At 37.1% G+C, this 19,714-nt stretch overlaps 1 protein-coding gene across 24 annotated transcripts in view; it reads left to right on the forward strand.

Moving 5' to 3' along the window:
* The window catches only part of HERC1 (HECT and RLD domain containing E3 ubiquitin protein ligase family member 1), a 217,162-nt gene that overhangs the window by 31,831 nt on the left and 165,617 nt on the right, over positions 1 to 19,714 (forward strand). For 22 of the 24 annotated variants that reach the window (XM_067029682.1, XM_067029689.1, XM_067029685.1 and 19 more), the window contains 2 exons: positions 8,111 to 9,066; positions 15,136 to 15,231. In XM_067029682.1, the coding sequence (XP_066885783.1) occupies positions 8,137 to 9,066; positions 15,136 to 15,231 (1,026 nt within the window). In that variant the 5' untranslated portion in view covers positions 8,111 to 8,136. The remainder of the gene's footprint in view (positions 1 to 8,110; positions 9,067 to 15,135; positions 15,232 to 19,714) is intronic. The other 2 variants (XM_067029702.1, XM_067029701.1) reach the window with 2 other exon arrangements.

A 19,714-nucleotide genomic window follows, 5' to 3' on the forward strand; every position in this document is an offset into this window, starting at 1 on the left:
TTGAGATTTTTGTGACTAGATGTTAACTGGGTGAAAGAGGGTGGGATGGAGAAGGCAGGCTCTTAGTAGAGGGAGCTGCATATGCAAAGGTCCTGCAGTAGAAAGAAGCATGATGCCTTCCAGGAATTGAACAGCTCTGGTGTGGCTAGAGAAGGGAGAGCAATGTGAGAGGTCAATTCAGATTGCTTCTGAAAAAATTTTAACTTTAAAAATAGACTTTATTGGGACTTCCCTGGTGGTCCAGTGGTTAAGACTCCACACTTCCACTCTAGGGGGCATGAGTTCAATCCCTAGTCAGGGAACTAAATTCCCACATGCCACACGGCATGGCCAAAAAATTTTAAAAAAATAAAGAAGACTTTATTAACTTTTTATTATAGAAAAATATTAAACATATACATAAATGGAGAGAATATTTCCCAACATGCATTTCACCAATTATCAGTTCGTGGCCACTTTATTTCATTTCGACCCTCTGACTGTTTTCACTTATTAACACTTCTGACACCAGATGTGTGGATTTTTTCCTCACAGTAACCAATCCTCTAACTCTCTAGATGCTGTATGTCCTCCAATTTAACTCAATTCTGATACTATCTGGAATTAGTACAGACCCCAGAGATTAAGGGCTCAGTCCCACAGATCTGTCCCCACTTCAGATGCCTGTTGCAAGTCCCAGGTTGCCAGCTTTACTTCTGATCAACTGGCTATAAATTGGGTGTTCCCAATACCTTCTCATCAGGTTTGATCATTTGCTAGAATGGCTCACAAAACTCAAGAAAACACTTGCATTTACTGACTTACAAAGGATACAACTCAGGAGCAACCAAATGGAAGAGATGATTAGAGTAAGGTATTTGTAGGGGGCAGGGGGTAGAGGTGGCTGGAGGGTGGTGTGAAGATCTTCCATGACTTCCTTGAGCATATTGGAAGCTCTCCAAACTCTGTCATTCAAGGGTTTTTATGGAGGTTTCATTAATTCAGCATCATTGGTTAAAGCATTGGCCCATTGATGATTTAACTCAATGTCCACCCATCTCCCCTCCTGGGAGGTGGGGGTTGGGGGCTGAAAGTTCCAACTCTAATGATGGCTTCGATTTCTGAGGACCTGCCCCGGTCCTGAAACTATCCAGAGGCCCCCAGTCACCAGTCATCTAGTAAGCATGGAAAAGATACTTATCACTCCAGTGATTCCAAGGGTTTTAGGAGCTATGTGCCTGAACTGGACAAAGATCAAATATCTGTCTCCTATCATACCACATGCTCCGATCCACTTTCCTTGCCTCTTGTATTATTTTGAAGCAAATCTCAGATGACATATTCCAAAGGATTTTAAAGCAGGGGAGGGACACAATCAGGTTTGTTTTTTAAAGCACTACTCTGGCTAGGGAGGCAAAGGAGGATTAAGAGATTATTTTGGTGGTCTAGATGAGAGATGGTTGTAATTTAGATGAGGGTTGTGGCAGTGAAAATGGAGATATCTGGATAGATTTGAGAGCTTTTTCGGGGGTGGTACACAAGTGCGAAAGTATGCATGCTAGGATATGTGAAAATTCCAAGATAAAAAAGGGTAAATCTTTCCTACAATAGGAGAAACAAACGAACCATGAAGTAGCATGAATTAGCTGGTGTTGTGGGAAAGGGTAGGGCATTCTTAATGTTTTTCTTTGATGAGTTTTGTTCAACCCAACACACACTTTATTGACTGTAGTACTGCAGTCAGTACTCTTAAGTACTCTTAAGTCAGGGTCTCTTAAGACCCTCCTTTCAATTCTTTTGGTTATAAACCCAGAAATGGAATTGCTGAATCATTTGGTAATTTTTGTAATTTTTTGAGGAATGCCATACTGTTTTCCACAGCTCCTGTACCATTTTACACTCCTGCCAACAGTGCACAAGGGTGCCAGTTTCTCCACATCTTTGCCAACATTTTTTTTCTCGTTCTTTTTTTTTTTTTTTTTTGTAAGCTATCCTAATGGATATGAGGTGGTATCTCATTGTAGTTTTGATTTGCCTTTCTCTAATGATTAGTGATGTTGACCTTCTTTTCATTTGCTTATTGTCCATTTGTATATCTTCTTTGTAAGAATGTCTATTCAAGTCCTTTGCCCATTTTGAATTGGGTTGGTTTTTTTGTTTTGTTTTTACTTTTAAGAAGTTCTCTGTATATCTTGGCTGTTAATCCCTTATCAGATATATGATATGCAGATATTTTCTTCCATTCTGTGGGTTGCCTTTTTACTCCATTACTACTGCCTATTGATGCACAAAACTTAAAAATTTTCATGAAGTCAACTTTGTCTAATTTTTTGTTATTGCCTGTGCCTCTGGTGTCATATCTAAGAAATCAGTGCTAAATCCAATGTCCTGAAGCTTTGCCTTATGTTTTCTTCTAAGAGTTTTTGGTCTTACATTGGGTCTTTGATCCATTTTGAGTTAATTTTTATATATGGTGTGAGGAAAGGGTTCAGTTTCATTCTTTTGCATGTGGATATTCAGTTTTCTGAGCACCATTTGTTGAAAAGACTGTCCTTTTCCCATTGAACGTCTTGGAGCCCTTGGCAAAAATCATTTGACCATCTATGTGAGGGTTTATTTCTGGGTTCTCTATTCTATTCCATTGTTCTATGTGCCAGTACCACACTGTTTTGATTACCATAGCTTTGTAGCAGGTTTTTTAAAAAAATTATTTATTTATTTATTTATTTTTGGCTCTGTTGGGTCTTCATTGCTGCATGCCGGCTTTCTCTAGTTGCAGCAAATGGGGGCTACTCTTTGTTGTGGTCCGTGGGCTTCTCACTGCAGTGGCTTCTTTTGTTGTGGAGCATAGGCTCTAGGCACGCAGGTTTCAGTAGTTATGGCTCATGGGCTCTAGAGTGCAGGCTCAGTAATTGCGGCGCACGGGCTTAGTTGCTCCGTGGCACGTGGGATCTTCCCGGACTAGGAGTAGAACCTGTGTCCCCTGCATTGGCAGGTGGATTCCCAACCACTGTGCCACCAGGGAAGCCCTGTCTTTGGTTTTAATAGATGAGTTTTGCTGATAGTGATGAGTAGATATGCTTAGTCTTATTGCTGACCTTGTTTTCTGTTTTATTTTTAATACTTCTTTGCTTTCTTCATTTTCTGACCCTTTGTTATATGGTTTATGTTTCTTTGATTCATCTCTATCCTTGCATAATTTGGAAAAGTGTACGAATGTACCCAGATGGCTGGATAGCAATAATTATCAGGAAAGGAAATTGGGAAATTCCATTCATAGTAGCCACAAAATCAAAAATACTAGAAGAAAATCTAAAATAAGATCGGATCAAAATACAAAGGCATACTATGTTCTTAGGTGGACAGATTATCATAAAAATATCTATTTTCTGAAAATTAACATATATATTTAATGAAGTTCAAATTAGAACATGCTACCTTGAGAGAGGTAGCATGTAATTGAATGAAATAATCTTAAAGGTTAGGGACTTGCCTTACCAGCCATCAGAATATTTATAAAGCCACTGTAATCAAGTCACTGTTGGCATAAGAATGGACAAGTGGACCAAAATAGAGAATTCAGAAATAGATCCTGGTAATGGCAAAAGAGTAAATTATTTTGTTGTTTAGGTCTTTTGTTTCCTTATTTATTTTTGTCCACTTGATCTGTCTTGTACTGGGAATGGTATATTAAAGTCTCCCATTATTTGTGTGTTTCTCTCTATGTTTCCTTGCACCCCCTGTAGTTTTTTTTTTTTAATAAAAGCTGTTGCTGTGCTATTTATTTGATTGGTTTTAAAATGTCAATGCCAGTCTAATTCTTTTACCTTTTTAAGTTATTTGATCTTTTTGCCTGGAGGTCTTTAGGGTTTTATCTAAATCCTTGAATTTACAAGGCCAATGTCTTAGAGTTGTTTGTTCTTGCTTAATTTCCCAGGTACCTTGTGAACCCTTATTGTATTGATTTAATTTTTTTTTTTTTTTTCTATTTCTGGCAAGTTTTCTTGGCCGGTAGCTTTAAAATCAGCTCTTTGTTGCTTTTTTTTTTTTTTTTTACTTTTTCAGGTAATCCAGTAGTACAAATACTTGCCCTTCTTTGCTTGTCTTCTCTTTCCACTACTTTCATTGATTCGTGTGTATGTGCGTGTGTGTGTGTGTGTGTGTGTGTGTGTGTGTGTGTGTGTGTGATTTTAATTCTCATTAGTTGTTTCCCTGCTCCAGCCTTTAATTGCCCTTTGCTGACTTTTTATTTGAGTCTACCCTTCCTTGGACAGTTTATAATTCATTCTTCATTTCTGAGAATTTTGTCTTTTTCTTCCATTTCTTTCTTGAGTTCAGTCAACTCTTTTCCTTTTTTTCCCCCTTTCTTCCTTCCCTGTCCCTTCCCTTTTCAAAAACTTTAAAAACTTTATTTATTTAATTATTTATGTGGTCTCTTTCTGCTTTTAGTTTTTGAATTTCTGATTCAAGGTTTTTTTTATATCCTCAAATGTTTGTGTGTTTAATTTTGCTTGGATTGTTAACTTTTATTTTGTTATACTTTCTTGTTATCAGGAAGATTTCCATCAGTTGATGTATGTGAACTTTACTGATTTTCTGTAGTAGTTCTCTGTGGACTTTTTTCTTGTTCATTTTTATGGTATTGGTTTTTAAAATAATATTCCTAATTTAATGGCACCCTCTTCTGCCTATATAGCAAAGTCCAAGTACTTCAAAGGATTTTTTTTTTTTTTTTGGTGCTTTGTTTTTTTGCTTGAGAGAAGCTTTGTTATATCTCCAATTTTTGGTTCTCTTTTGTCTTGCAGAACTCAACATTCCCCCCTCCTTTTTTTCTTTTACCCTTTACCACCCAGTTGCCAAAGAATGCTTCTCTCTTCTTTTTTATCTTTTTTGTCCTCCCTGCATTTCAAGGAATGCTCATAGAAATCATACCTGTCTTTTTAAATTGTACCTGCTTCTTTAAGTCATGCTTGACTCTTTACATTAAATGTACTTTTAAATCTCTCCCTTGTAGTCTGTCCTCTGATCTGCCTGGACATTTGTTCAGTATTTTCAGATTTAGTGTGGATTTAATCTTTCTGGCAGTCATTCCAAATCACCTTTAGGCTCCTTCACTATAACTTCCTCTTCTCTCTTTTCTACAGGTTTTCTTAGTCTGCTTCTGCTTGCACAAAACCTTGTGGCTCTTGGAGGTGAGAGTGTGTGCACTGGGATTGATGATATTTCTTTTTTTATAGTTAATTTGAAGTTTTGTCATTCTATATCTTCAAATTATGCTGTGGGTGTGGTTTTATGTAGAATTTATTTTTCCTTACTGTTTGGGAAGAAATTTGGGGAGATAATTATGCAGCTGCCATTGTCCTCAGCTGTCTTGGAAGTCTTGGATAACTTAATAAATGGTGGTGGCATAATTAACCATCCACCTGGAAACAATAAAATTGAAATCCAATTTTACATCATGCAGAACTTAATTAAAATTTCAGATGAATATAAAATTCATTTAAAGACTCGTGTAAAAAAATCAAAAATACCTCAGGAAAATCTAGGTGAATACCTGTATAATCTAGAGTTCATGTGTAAGGGCATGGGGATGGTTGGGGTACTCTTTTAACCAAGAATGGAAAGCAGGAGCCATAAAGAAAGGATGTTTATGTATGCAAAAGATAGATTTAGAAGAAATATTTGCAGTGCTGAGGACAATGATAAAATACAAAAACTTTTTACAAATTGACAAGAAAAATAACCCAGTAGAAAAATATGTGACTAGAAGGATATGAATAAGCATTTCCCAGAAGAGTGTGTCCAAATGACCAATATCCATGTGCTGTTCAGGTGTTAGTAATCAGGGAGATTCAAATTAGAATAACAACATATTCCTTTATAGCAATCAAACTAGCAAAAATAAAAAGAGCAGAACTACCTCTGGCTTGCAGGAATGGAGGTAAATAAGGTACTTTTATATCCTCTGCATAATGTTTAGTAAATACTTAGCCAAATGAAGTGGGAGGAGGCTTATGGTTTTATTTTCCCTCTCCCAAGTATATACTTTCCAAGTATCTATTGAAGTAAAGTTAAGCATAGTAATCATAAGCTTGAAAAGGGAAGAAGTACCATTAGATTTTACATTTAGAATTTAACAGGGCATGTTTGGAAGTAGGAAACTCCTTTTAATTAGCCTGCAGTCTCTATCACTGGAGCTCTTTTTTTAAGAGCTACCTATATCATGAAAATAAAATGCCCTTCATTATGTGAGGATCTTTCTCTACCACCAACTGTTATGACTACCATTCTGGGGACTTGATTGAAAAGCAGGGGTTAGTCCCAACTCCCCAGCAATATTTTATGTTGAAAATTTTCAAACATACAGCAAATTTGAAAGATTTAAAAATGAATAGGCATATATACTCACCACTGAGATTCTGCCATTAATATTTTATTATACTTGTTTTATCACATATCTATCCATATGTATGTGTGTATGTATATGCATATATATATCTTTATACACACACATCAATGCATCTTATTATTTGATGTATTTCAAAGTAAATTATACATATCAGTATACTTCCCCCTAAATATACTTCAATATATGTATCAACTGGAATTCAGTATTTATTTAGGTAAAATTTACATGCAGTGACATGTAAAAATCTTAAATGTATATTCACTGAGTTTTGACAAATGTATAAGGCTTGGTAATCCAGCATTACTATCACCTCAGGAAGTTCCCTCATGCCCTTCCCAGTCTATTCATAACCTCACCTTCTAGGGGCAACTACTATTTAGCGTTAAGTCTTTCTGTGGAGATATGTTTTCTTCTGGGCGAATCTGTAGGAGAGGAATTGTTGAGTCATTGAGTAGGTATATATTTAGTTTTATAAGAAGCTACCAGATGTCTTTCTAAGGTGGCTGTTCAATTTTACATTTCCACAAATGGTTTGTGAGAGTTCTGGTTGCCCTGCATCCTTGCTTAACATTTGGTATTGTCAGCCTTACTAATTTTAATCCTTCTGGGTGTGTATTAGTATCTCTTTGTGTTTTTAATTGGCATTTTTCTGATGAATATGATGTTGAGCACTTTTCTTGTGCTTATTGGCCATTCACATGTCTTTGGTGAAGTTTTGTTCGCAGCTTTTCTGACCATTTAAAAAATTAGGTTGTCTTTTTATTATTGAGTTGTAGGAGTTCTTAATGTATCTTGGATGATAGTCCTTTGCACAATATATGTCTTGTGAATATTTTATCCCAGCAAACTTAGTTTTTAAGTTATTTTTTGTCAGCAAATACTTACTGAGCACTTACTGTGTGCCAGAATACTGCAGTAAACAAAATATACAAAAACATTCCTGCCCTTTTGCAGTCACTGCAGCTCCTCAGTACAGTCAGGGAGACCAGTAAGAAAGCTTCTTCAGTGATCCAAGAGATGATGTCTTAGACCAGGGTTTCAGCAATGGAGGGGTGTGAGAACTGTTTGGATTCTGGCTATATTTTGAGAGTAGAGTTGACTAATTGAATTTGGAGTGTAAGAGAGGGAGGAGTCAGTGATGACTCCCAAGGTTTTTAGCCAAAGGAAATAGAAGGATACAGTTGCCATTTATTGAAATGAGAAGTTCTGCAGGAGGAACAGGTTTGGGTGGATGTGGTGGAAATGTTGGATTAGGAATTCAATTTTGAATATAACTTTGAGATGCCTATGAGGTATCTATATATGGAGAGGTCAAGTGGACAATTACATATATGAGTTTGGAATTCAGAGGAGAAGCCTGGAGATACAAATTTGGGGTCCATGATCATGTAGAACCCACTGTTAATACTGACAGTGGGACCAGAGCCTGAAGAGAAAATTACATAAATCACTAATTTTTAAAATAAACTTTTTATTTTGGGATAATTTTAGACTTATGTAAAAGTTGCAAGATAATACAGAGTTCCCCTGTTCCCTACACCCATTGCTCTCTAATATTAACATCTTAAATAACCATGGTACATTTATTAAAGCTAAAATACTAACATTGGTACGTTACTGTTAACTGAAGTCCAGACTTTGTGTTTCACCAGTTTGAAATCACTAATTGTAATATATGATGGAAGTTCAGAAACTTGACTCCTTTTTCTTCTCCCTTTATAGAACTAATGGCTGAAGAGTAAATCAAAATGGCAACTATGGTTCCACCAGTGAAACTGAAATGGCTTGAACACCTCAACAGCTCCTGGATTACAGAAGACAGTGAATCTATTGCTACAAGAGAGGGGGTTGCTGTTCTATATTCTAAACTGGTCAGCAATAAGGAAGTAGTACCTTTGCCCCAACAAGTTTTGTGCCTCAAAGGACCACAGTTGCCAGACTTTGAACGTGAGTCTCTTTCAAGTGATGAACAGGACCACTATTTGGATGCCCTTCTTAGCAGTCAGCTAGCACTAGCGAAGATGGTATGTTCAGATTCCCCATTTGCTGGGGCACTTCGAAAACGATTGCTTGTACTCCAGCGTGTCTTCTATGCACTTTCTAATAAATACCATGATAAAGGCAAAGTGAAACAGCAGCAGCATTCTCCTGAGAGCAGCTCTGGTTCGGCAGATGTCCATTCTGTTAGTGAACGTCCCCGGTCAAGCACTGATGCACTTATAGAAATGGGTGTTCGAACTGGTCTAAGTTTATTATTTGCACTTCTGAGACAAAGTTGGATGATGCCTGTGTCAGGACCTGGTCTCAGTCTTTGCAATGACGTTATTCATACTGCAATTGAAGTTGTGAGCTCTTTGCCACCATTATCTTTAGCAAATGAAAGCAAGATTCCACCTATGGGCTTGGATTGCTTATCACAAGTAACAACATTTCTTAAAGGAGTAACTATTCCCAATTCTGGAGCAGACACTTTAGGTCGTAGATTAGCTTCTGAGTTGCTGCTTGGTTTAGCTGCTCAGCGAGGTTCTTTGCGGTATCTCCTTGAATGGATAGAAATGGCCTTAGGGGCTTCAGCAGTTGTAAATTCCATGGAGAAAAGCAAACTACTATCAAGCCAGGAAGGGATGATCAGCTTTGACTGCTTTATGACTATATTAATGCAGATGAGACGTTCTTTGGTACGTATGATAAATCTCAACTTTAAAATTCTTATCTAATGATTTTGGGAAATGTGAACCCAGCTTTTAATGAATTGATGGTAATAGCAAATGATTTGAGAATTCTACTGGTGATTGTTAGGTTAGTTAAATATTTTATATACTTTGAGTAAAGAAACTTTTAGATGTGTTGATGTGAATATGTAATTCAAGGACAGGCTAGTTGTATAGTGTTAAGACCACTGGATCAGGAGTTAGGGTTGTAGTTTAAGTTTTATGGCTTCCTGTGTGAACTTGGGAAATTCATCTTACTTCTCTGTGTTTTAGTAAACTCATGTAAAATGAGGGGCCTTGGCTAGTAAGTGTGGAGATCTTTTGAATAAAATCTCTAATTTCATCCTTCTCAATTTTTATTAAACATTTACTATGTACTAAGTAGTATTCTAGGCCCTAAGGATACAGCAGAGAAAAAGTTTCTTGGAGCTAACAGCCTAGTAGGGGAATCAGACAATAAATATAAATTTTAGGTAGTGTTAAGTTCTAAGAATTAAATTAAGGGAGGGAAAGGGAATACAAAATGATGGGTTCACGCAGAGATTGGGGAGGGGAAAGGTGTGGTATTTTAGTTAATGTGGTCAGGGGAGTCTCTGAATTGGGACATTTGAGCAGAGACTTGAATGGAGGGGAGTAATGAACTGATATACTAGATCTGTAATGAATGTCTTGTTCATGAAGGAACTTAATTGCTTGATTATCATAAAGGAACTAACTTTAGATACCATATTAAAGAATAAACAGTAAAATATAGTGCAGTATGATCAATTTCAAGAATTTCTGAGATTGAAATTTAATGCTTTTGTGAAAACCAAGAATAAAAGTTTGAAATAACAGATGAACCGGTTTGCAGGGTAGAAATAGAGACACAGATGTAGAGAACAAACATATGGACACCAATGGGGGGAAGTAGGGTGGTGGTGGTGGTGCGATGAACTGGGAGATTGGGATTGACATGTATAAAATGGATAACTTATAAGAAACTACTGTTTAAAATAAATAAATAAAATTAAATTTAAAAAAAGAATACAAATTTGGAATATAAAGATTGAAACACTTATAAGTTGATTTACTTTCAGTTGAGTTACATTGATCAGCGTTTTTGGTATCCTTTATTACCAAATATCAGTTAACAAATGTATTAAGTTTAAATAATTAAAAATGTCACTTGTAAATTATGTATGTATGTTTCACGACCCCCCCCCAAAAAAATAATAAAAGTGGAAACCTCTTGGATTGACAGGAATGTTTCATAAAAAGCAATTATGTTGAATTTATTTTCAAACCAGGGCATTTAAATTTTCACCTGGCTTATATTTTGTACTTGTGAACTGAATGGTAAATATTGGGTCATTTTATTACAAATAATTGTATTGTAAGTAAGTACTTGGAGATTTTAGATCATGAGAGCTATGAAAATTTGAATTCCTTAATGTTAAACAAAATTTAGACTAGAAAAGCATGTCGTGCTTTGTTCAGAATCTGGAATGTTGACAGGGGCCCTATGATCTTTACCTGAAGTAGAAATCTAGAGCCCAAGATGCAGTGATCTAAGTAAGAAAGGTTTCAAGTAACAGCTATGAAAGGCAATTAGGCCTCTTGTGATTTCTTATTCAATATTTAAACTTATTCACTTGCATATCTGTTTTTGTCATTTTATTTTCCAATTCTTAATACTTTCTGGTAACGTTCTCTAAATTTATACCGTTTTCAAATATGCGATGCCATTTGATGACCTAAAATAATGTAATCTATTCATGGTCACATGTTAATATTTCTGTGAGGAGTTACTTAATTCTTCATTTTACAGTCTATTTTGCATTGCCTTTGTTACAAAGAAAAGATGTTATTGTGCATCTACTTATATGATCGTATGCTTGCCCATGGTATGTTTCCTTTTTAACCAAAATGCTAAATACCCTGAGTCAGAAGCCTCTTCCCCACCTTACCCTCAAAGGCCTTATCCTGCAATATTGCTCCTTAGTGGGAAGAAGGTGCCCCAAGAAACTAAATTGCTTTTCTCAGTATCTGTTTAGCCCATTGTCTTTTAGCATGTTGGAAATTGGTTTGTATGCATATTTGGCTGTAAGTTTAAATTGGCTCTATAACCTTAAGAAATCTTTACAGTAAATATATTTACTACCTATATAATGTGTTTTAATATTCACTTAATTAACCTATAGTAAATCATCCCATTCACTTTTTGGATTCTACTTACTGCTTCCCAGTACCTGATAAGGGAAGAAAAGCTCTAACCTTTGTTGAGTGCCTACTACCTACCAGGTGCTTTTTATAAGCAGTGTCTTATTCAATAATCATGTTGATCTGTAAGGTAGATATTATTTATCCTTATCTTAAGGATGAAGAAACGGTGGCAATTATTCTAAATTTACACATCTGTTTGGCAAAAGAACTGAAAGTATTATGTATACTCCTGATTAAGCACTGATGGGCCAGGCACTATGTTAACTAATTCTTACAACCCATAGTCTGTCTGCAAAACCCACATTTTTTCTGACAGCTATATGCAGTTTAACCCTGTTTATGTTAAATTGACTTATATTTTTTTCCCATGAAGGCCTACCTTAAAGTAGATATAAAATATAATAAACTTCTTTTATTGCTGGATTTCCAATTTTCTCTCCACTTGGCCTCTTTCATTTCTGGACAAAATGTCAAATACACCTAGACAGAAGGGGCCTCCGCCTCCCTCCTTACCCTCCTAGGCTATACCCTACATGGTAACTTTCTTTTGGGATGAGGGTACCCCGGATAGCTTTCCTCAGAATTCTGGATATATTCTGGGGAAGAATCCCATCCTGACCTTATCTTCCCTATCTTAAGATTCTCTACTCATGAACAGCTGGGACAAAATGTATCCCCAAGCTAGAAGTTAGAGGGAGAGACGCATAACCATCAATTGAGTACCGGGTAGAAGGCCTAACAAAAATGAGTTCAATCCTTAAATTGTATTTACATGTATGATTCTTAACCTACTCTACCCGTGCACACAGTAATTCTGTTTGAGTGCAAGCATGCAAGATACTCATTAACTTACATTTAAATAAAGAGTAGGGAAATAATGTCACTGTACATCCCTGAATTCTAAAAAAGTAAACACCAATAAAAACACCTTTGGCCTTTGATGCCACTAGGTGTTTACTGTGTGCCAGATACTGTTAGGCAATGGGTTAAAATGATGAATAAATAAGCTTTGTATCATCCATGCCATTAGCCAGCTCACAGTGTAAGGAGAGACCGATGCACAGACATTTCACATTAATGATGCTGGGCTGTAGTAGAGGTCCGCACAGGGAGGTGGTGATGAGATACAGGAGGAGGGCTAGAAGGGAAGGGGCAGAAAATGAAGGATGCCTAAGCTTAGTTGAAAAGTAAGAAGAGTTTGCTTGCAGACATGAGGTGTGTGAGTGAGGGAGCTGAAGTTTTCAGGTGAGAGGATTAGTATTCTCAAAGTGACTGAGGTGTGGGAGAGCAGGCTCCTGGGTGCTGGGGCTGGAATGGGATGAGCTGAGGCTGCCAAGCTGGGTGGGGCCAGGTATCCCATGCTATGGGGTTTTGAGCTTGATTCTGTAGGCAGTGGGGAGTCACTGAAGCAGTTTTAAGCAGGGTAAAATCAGATAGCAAGAATGTAAGGAAATGTACTCCATCAAGTCTTAATGTTCTTGTCTGATTTTCTTAAAAAGACAGATGTGAAAAAAACGAAAAGGTATTACATTATTTTCGATGGTAGGTAAATAAAAGAAAGGTAATTCAATGAAGACCTGTGAAACCACACATTTATGTTATTTTAATTTCCCATTTATCTTTGGATCTCTGAACTTCCTGTGGTATGTTAGCAGTGTATGAAGTTACACATTTCCAAAATGTAGTTTCTTTAAAAATGCCTAGGTATAGCCGTCTTTTTCTATTGTGCAGTATATTTACAAAACACATTAAGAATTCTATACAGAATGGGTTTTTAAGATATCTTTAATCCTAATTTACTGGGGCTGGATTAGTCTCACCCTTAACTATTGACTTTTTGGGGAGAACAGAAGTCAGTGACAGTCACTGCAGACAGTGTTTGAAGGATTTTTTAAAAAATTGGTTTGGTATTTTAAAATTTAGCAGGAGTTTATTAAAGACTCCCTGTGTTTTTTCTACTTTCTCCATGTACATCATACAAAATAATAATTACTGATGCCAGTTTTGAGTTCTTACTATATATGTATTAAGAACTATGCTAAGCATGTTTTATGCATAATTTCAGTTATTCTTCCCAACAGCCCTAAATAATAGAGGAATTATTCCTGTCTAAGGATAAGAAAACTTACCCTTAAGTCATATTGCCAGTAAGTGATGGAACATGGATTTAAACTCAGGTCTGTCACTGAAAACCTTATGCTGTTTTCAGCATTTTCCTTCATACTGTAGAAAGGCATAAAAAAGGAATTATTACCGGCCTGGTGCCAGCTCCTAGAAAGGTATGGCAAGCTGCTGTTTTTTCTCATCTGCTTTTGGTTTTGTGATCAGTAGAGGTGGCCTTTAAATAATGGAGCCACAGATTACAATTATGTTTTTCCCAGAAGTGCTATGCAGCTAATTATGGAATTCGGAGAGGCTGTGCCTCAAAGTATTTGCCGGTATAGCCACACCTTGTGTGTCTAGGAACTAGATAATTTTGAACACTCAGCTTCTGATATGACTCCAAGACCTGCAAGTGGCTCTTGAAAGCCTTACTGCTTGAAGTGTGAGCCTCAGACAGCAGCATTGCCATCACCTGGGAACTTGTTAGAAATACAGAATCTCAGGGCTCCACCTATATTTACTGAATTGGAATCTGCATTTTTTTTTCTTTTTTTTTTTTTGTGGTACGCGGGCCTCTCACTGTTGTGGCCTCTCCCGTTGCGGAGCACAGGCTCTGGATGGAATCTGCATTTTAACAAAATTTCCAGATAACTTATGTCCACATTAAAATTCGAGAAGCACCACATAAGCAATAAAAAAGAAAAATTGATTTGGTAGCAGTAGCTTAGCACCTGATGACCCAGCAATAAATTAAATAGCCAACATATTCATTTCTTTCATTACTTAGGAGTCATGTTAATTAAAATAGTCTGAATTGATAAAATCATATAATCTTAGAGTTGGATGGGATCTTACAGAGTATCTAGGCCAACCTCCGTTCCACAGTAGAGGATATACTTTTCTGTGGTATGTTTGCCCGGTGATCATCTAGAATCTAAATATTTTTACAATATAATAGTCTTTGAAATAAAGCCACAGATGAAAATTTTACAATTAGAGGATGGATAAATCAGAGAAAGAACTTGACATTTGTAATGTAAAGATTTAAGGATATGGGAATTTGAGGGAACAGTGGAGGTCAAGTTCACTCTGATTTATCAGTTTTCAATGAAAGAATGATTTCTGGTCATAGCCATTGGACCCTATTGTGGAGAGTAGGCAGTTAGTCACAGAGAGGAGCTATGATTTCTCAGTTGTGCTAAGAAAAAGATATTTTGTTGCCAATATAGTCAGGTAGCTACATGAACTGACTGTGGGACCTTTGTTGTGCTGAAACTAAGAAAGGAGGAACAGACTTACTGCTGCTCTGGTCAGGATCATCACTTAAGCTGGCTGCATTCTACTGTATTCTTGAAGCAAGTGGACAAGGCAGCCCCAGGGGAGTAGAATATTTGCTGGGACCCCACTTATTGGATATTGGCCACCCAAAGAGTGTGTAGTTGGCAAAATTCTGCCTCCTTGAGTGTTTTTAGGTCAAACCTTGTGTCACTTAGAACAAATCACTAATAAGGTAATAAGTGAGGGATTGGTACTTAATTTATGACTTCACTCTATAGCCATGTCTTTTATAACACACATAAAATTGGCTTCATGACCTAATGTTAGGATTTGATCTTAATGCACATAATTATGTAAACAGTTCCTCAGATGACTTTGTGGACTATTTAAGAGATTTTAATGCATGTCTCTCTCCTTCCCTAACTGTATCCCACAATGTCTTAATTATAGGGTTCATCTGCTGATCGGAGTCAGTGGAGGGAACCACCCAGAACATCCGATGGCTTGTGCTCACTCTATGAGGCAGCTTTATGTCTCTTTGAAGAGGTACGTAATAATCATGGCTTTTATGTGAAAAATTACTTTGTCAAGGGATAAACTGGAAGATTGTGATTGACATATACATACTCCTAGATATAAAATAGATAACTAATAAGGACGTACTGTATAGCACAAGGAACTCTACTCAGTACTCTGTAATGGCGTATATGGGAAAAGAATCTCAAAATAAGTGGATATATGTATATGTATAACAGATTCACTTTGCTGTACACCTGAAAGTAACACAACATTGTAAATCAACTATATTCCAATAAAAATTTAAAAATCAATCAGTAAAAATTACTTTGTCTTAAAATGCTATAGCATGTATTTATCCCTTAAAAATAATCCATTCAATCTCTGGAAAGGATGCAGAAGAAAGTGGCATCCGTGATTGGTTGCCTCTAGAAAGTGGAGCCAGGGTGTCTCACATCAGGTGTGGGAAGGAGACATAGTTTTCAATGCATACCCTTTTATTCATTTTGGACTTTGTATCATGTGCATTTTTTTAACATCTTTATTAGAGTATAATTGCTTTACATTGTTGTGTTCGTTTCTGCTGTAAAACAAAGTGAATCAGCTGTACGTGTACATATATTCCCATATCCCCTCCCTCTTACGTCTCCCTCCCACCCCTCTAGGTGGTCACAAGGCACCGAGCTGATCTCCCTGTGCTATGTGGCTGCTTCCCATTACATTTGATAGTGTGTATATGTCCATGCCACTCTCTGACTTCGTTGCCGCTTACCCTTCCCCCTCCCCCATGTGCATTTTTTAATTTAAAAATTTATTATTAAAGCAGATACAGAAAGACATACAAATGTGTGCCTTAATGAATTATTATAAAACAAATGTCCTTTGAATCTGTGCCCAGGAAAGAAATAAAACTTTACTAGCAACCTGAGAAACCCTTCATGTCCTGGTCATTATCCCTTTCATAAGTTACCACTATCCTGACTTCAAGAGTAGTCACTTTGTTGCATTTCTTTATAGTTGTGTGCATCCCTAGACACTATAGTTCAGTCTTCCCTATTAAAACAATGTATATATCTCTATATATCTTTTTAGTATATATATATTTTTAATTAAAACCTTTTTTAAAATTTTGGCTGCATTGGGTCTTCGTTGTGACGTGCGGGCTTTCTCTAGTTGCAGCGAGCAGGGGCTACTCTTTGTTGTGGTGCGTGGGCTCTCATTGTGGTGGCTTCTCTTGTTGTGGAACATGGGCTCTAGGTGCACGGGCTTCAGTAGTTGTGGCACATGGGCTTAGTAGTTGTGGCTCGTGGGCTCTAGAGCGCAGGCTCAGTAGTTGCGGCGCACAGGCTTAGTTGCTCTGAGGCTTGTGGGATCTTCCCGGACCAGGGGTTGAACCTGTGTCCTCTGCATTGACTGGCGGATTCTTAACCACTGTGCCACCAGGGAAGTCCTATATATATCTTTAAAATCTCTTAATCTATAGGTTCCCCCTCCATTGTTTTTCTTTTCCTTTAGTGTATTTGTTGAGGCACTTGGACTTTTTAGGCTATATAATTTCCTACCATCTGAATTTTGCTGATTGATTATTCATAATGTAGTTCCTATGTATTTCCTGCATATTGACAGGTGAATCTAGAGACTTGATCAGTTTCAGGTTTGATCCCTTTGGCTAAACATGGTTTTGTGATCTTCCATCTGGTTGTCTGTCTTTTTGTAGTATTAGCAGCCCTTGATTCTTTTTTTTTTTTTTTCTGCCCTTGATTCTTAATGATCAGATCTATTAATTCACTGGTGCTTGATTGCAGAATGGTGATATTTTAATTATATCATTCCTCTTTCATTTATTAATTGGAATGTTTTCATAAGGAGATGATTCCCTTATTGACAATTTGGTTACCCTGCCACAGTTCAGACAGGAAAAGCAGAATAAATGCTTGATTCTCTCCACTTGATTAAAAAAAAAAATTTTAACACTGATTTTTATTTACTAGTTTCCAGTTTAATGAACTGATCTCCTGTCATGCTTCAAACTTGACCAATTGGTTTCACTTGAAAAGTATTGTTATGAACTTGTAGATTTAAACCGATTCAAATATTACTTCGTTGAATTATTATCTGTAGTGAAGCTCATATTGTTTTATCTTTGGCCAGTAGTCTTTCAGGGTAGTAGTCTCTTTCAGGGTAGTCTCCAAGTTCTTTTGACATAGGCCTAATAATCTTTGATAGCTTCCTTGCTATCGGACCCATCAGATTGTTTCTGGACTCATACATTTCTTGATCTGGAACTGCAACCAGCTAGCTCTTTCTCCATAAACCCTGTTTTTTTTAAGTGGAAAATAGTATTTCAGGACCACAATCAGGGTGCTCATCACTACTAAGTCGGTATTATTTTTCTAGGCTCTTACAGTAGCGAGAGCTAGGAAATGTGTGTGTGAGCACATACGCATGCATATTTAAAGCTAATATACCTCATGAGTTGATACTGATACTTTCAAAATCAGGGCTATAGAATTTCTGCTTTTCTATATTACATTTATACATCCTTTCTTCCAACTAAGAATGCTGATTCTGAAGGATACAGGGATATAGAATGAGAATATCCCGTAATTATTTATATTAGTCACACAGTACACACACACACAGACAGCAATCCTAAAATAAGACAAACACTACCACTGTATGATTACTAAAAATATTAACTTTTTACATATGCTTTCTCCATTTTTTATAGTTGTATTATATCTACATACTCAGAACATATATACACTCTGCCTTTTAACCCTAGTTTAGTATGAGTTGTACAAGTAACTACATATTTAATGTTCACTGCCAGTTTCTGTCAGTGGCTCTCTATTCTTTTTGGTTGTCTGAAGCTTTTATTCTCCAGTAGAATCCTCAAAAAATACTCATGAAAAAGATTGTCTTAGTTCTTACTTTTTTTTTTTTTTTTTTTTTTTTTTGTGGTACGCGGGCCTCTCACTGCTGTGGCCTCTCCCGTTGCGGAGCACAGGCTCTGGACGCGCAGGCTCAGCAGCCATGACTCACGGGCCCACGGGATTTGTTTTTCTTTCTGACTTAGTTCTCACTCTGTATGACAGACTCTAGGTCCATCCACCCCACTACAGATAACTCAATTTCGTTTCTTTTTATGGCTGAGTAATATTCCATTGTATATATGTGCTACATCTTCTTTATCCATTCATCTGTCAATGGACACTTAGGTTGCTTCCATGTCCCAGCTATTGTAAAGCGTGCTGCAATGAACATTGTGGTACATGACTCTTTTTGAATTATGGTTTTCTCAGAGTATATGCCCAGTAGTGGGATTGCTGGGTCTTATGGTAGTTTTATATTTAGCTTTTTAAGGAACCTCCGTACTGTTCTCCATAGTGGCTGTATCAATTTACATTCCCACCAACAGGGCAAGAGGGTTCCCTTTTCTCCACACCCTCTCCAGCATTTATCGTTTGTAGACTTTTTCATGATGGCCATTCTGAGTGGTGCAAGGTGATACCTCATTGTAGTTTTGATTTGCATTTCTCTAATGATTAGTGATGTTGAGCATTCTTTCATGTGTTTGTTGGCAATCTGCATATCTTCGTTGGAGAAATGTCTGTTTAGGTCTTCTGCCCATTTTTGGATTGGGTTGTTTGTTTTTTTGATATTGAGCTACATGAGCTGCTTGTAAATTTTGGAGATTAATCCTTTGTCAGTTGCTTCATTTGCAAATATTTTCTCCCATTCTGAGGGTTGTCTTTTCATCTTGTTTATGGTTTCATTTGCTGTGCAAAAGCTTTTAAGTTTCATTAGGTCCCATTTGTTTAGTTCTGTTTTTATTTCCATTTCTTTAGGAGGTGGGTCAAAAAAGATCTTGCTGTGATTTATGTCATAGAGTGTTCTGTCTATGTTTTCCTCTAAGAGTTTTGTAGTGTCTGACCTTACATTTAGGTCTTTAATCCATTTTGAGTTTATTTATTTTTTGTTTTTGTTTTTGTTTTTTTTGTGGTACCTGGGCCTTTCACTGCTGTGGCCTCTCCCGTTGTGGAGCACAGGCTGCGGACGCGCAGGCTCAGTGGCCATGGCTCACGGGCCCAGCCGCTCTGTGGCATGTGGGATCTTCCTGGACTGGGGCACGAACCCGTGTCCCCTGCATCGGCAGGCGGACTCTCAACCACTGCACAACCGGGGAAGCCCTGAGTTTATTTTTATTTTCTAATTTTACTCTTTTACATGTAGCTGTCCAGTTTTCCCAGCACCACTTACTGAAGAGGCTGTCTTTTCACCATTGTATATTGCCTCCTTTATCAAAGATAAGGTGACCATATGTGCGTGGATTTATCTCTGGGCTTTCTATCCTGTTCCGTTGATCTATATTTCTGTTTTTGTGCCTGTACCATACTGTCTTGATTACTGTAGCTTTGTAGTATAGTCTGAAGTCCAGGAGCCTGATTCCTCCAGCTCTGTTTTTCTTTCTCAAGATTGCTTTGGGTATTTGGGATCTTCTGTGTTTCCA

The sequence above is a fragment of the Kogia breviceps genome, chromosome 3, assembly GCF_026419965.1.
Source record: "Kogia breviceps isolate mKogBre1 chromosome 3, mKogBre1 haplotype 1, whole genome shotgun sequence".
NCBI lineage: Eukaryota > Metazoa > Chordata > Mammalia > Artiodactyla > Physeteridae > Kogia > Kogia breviceps.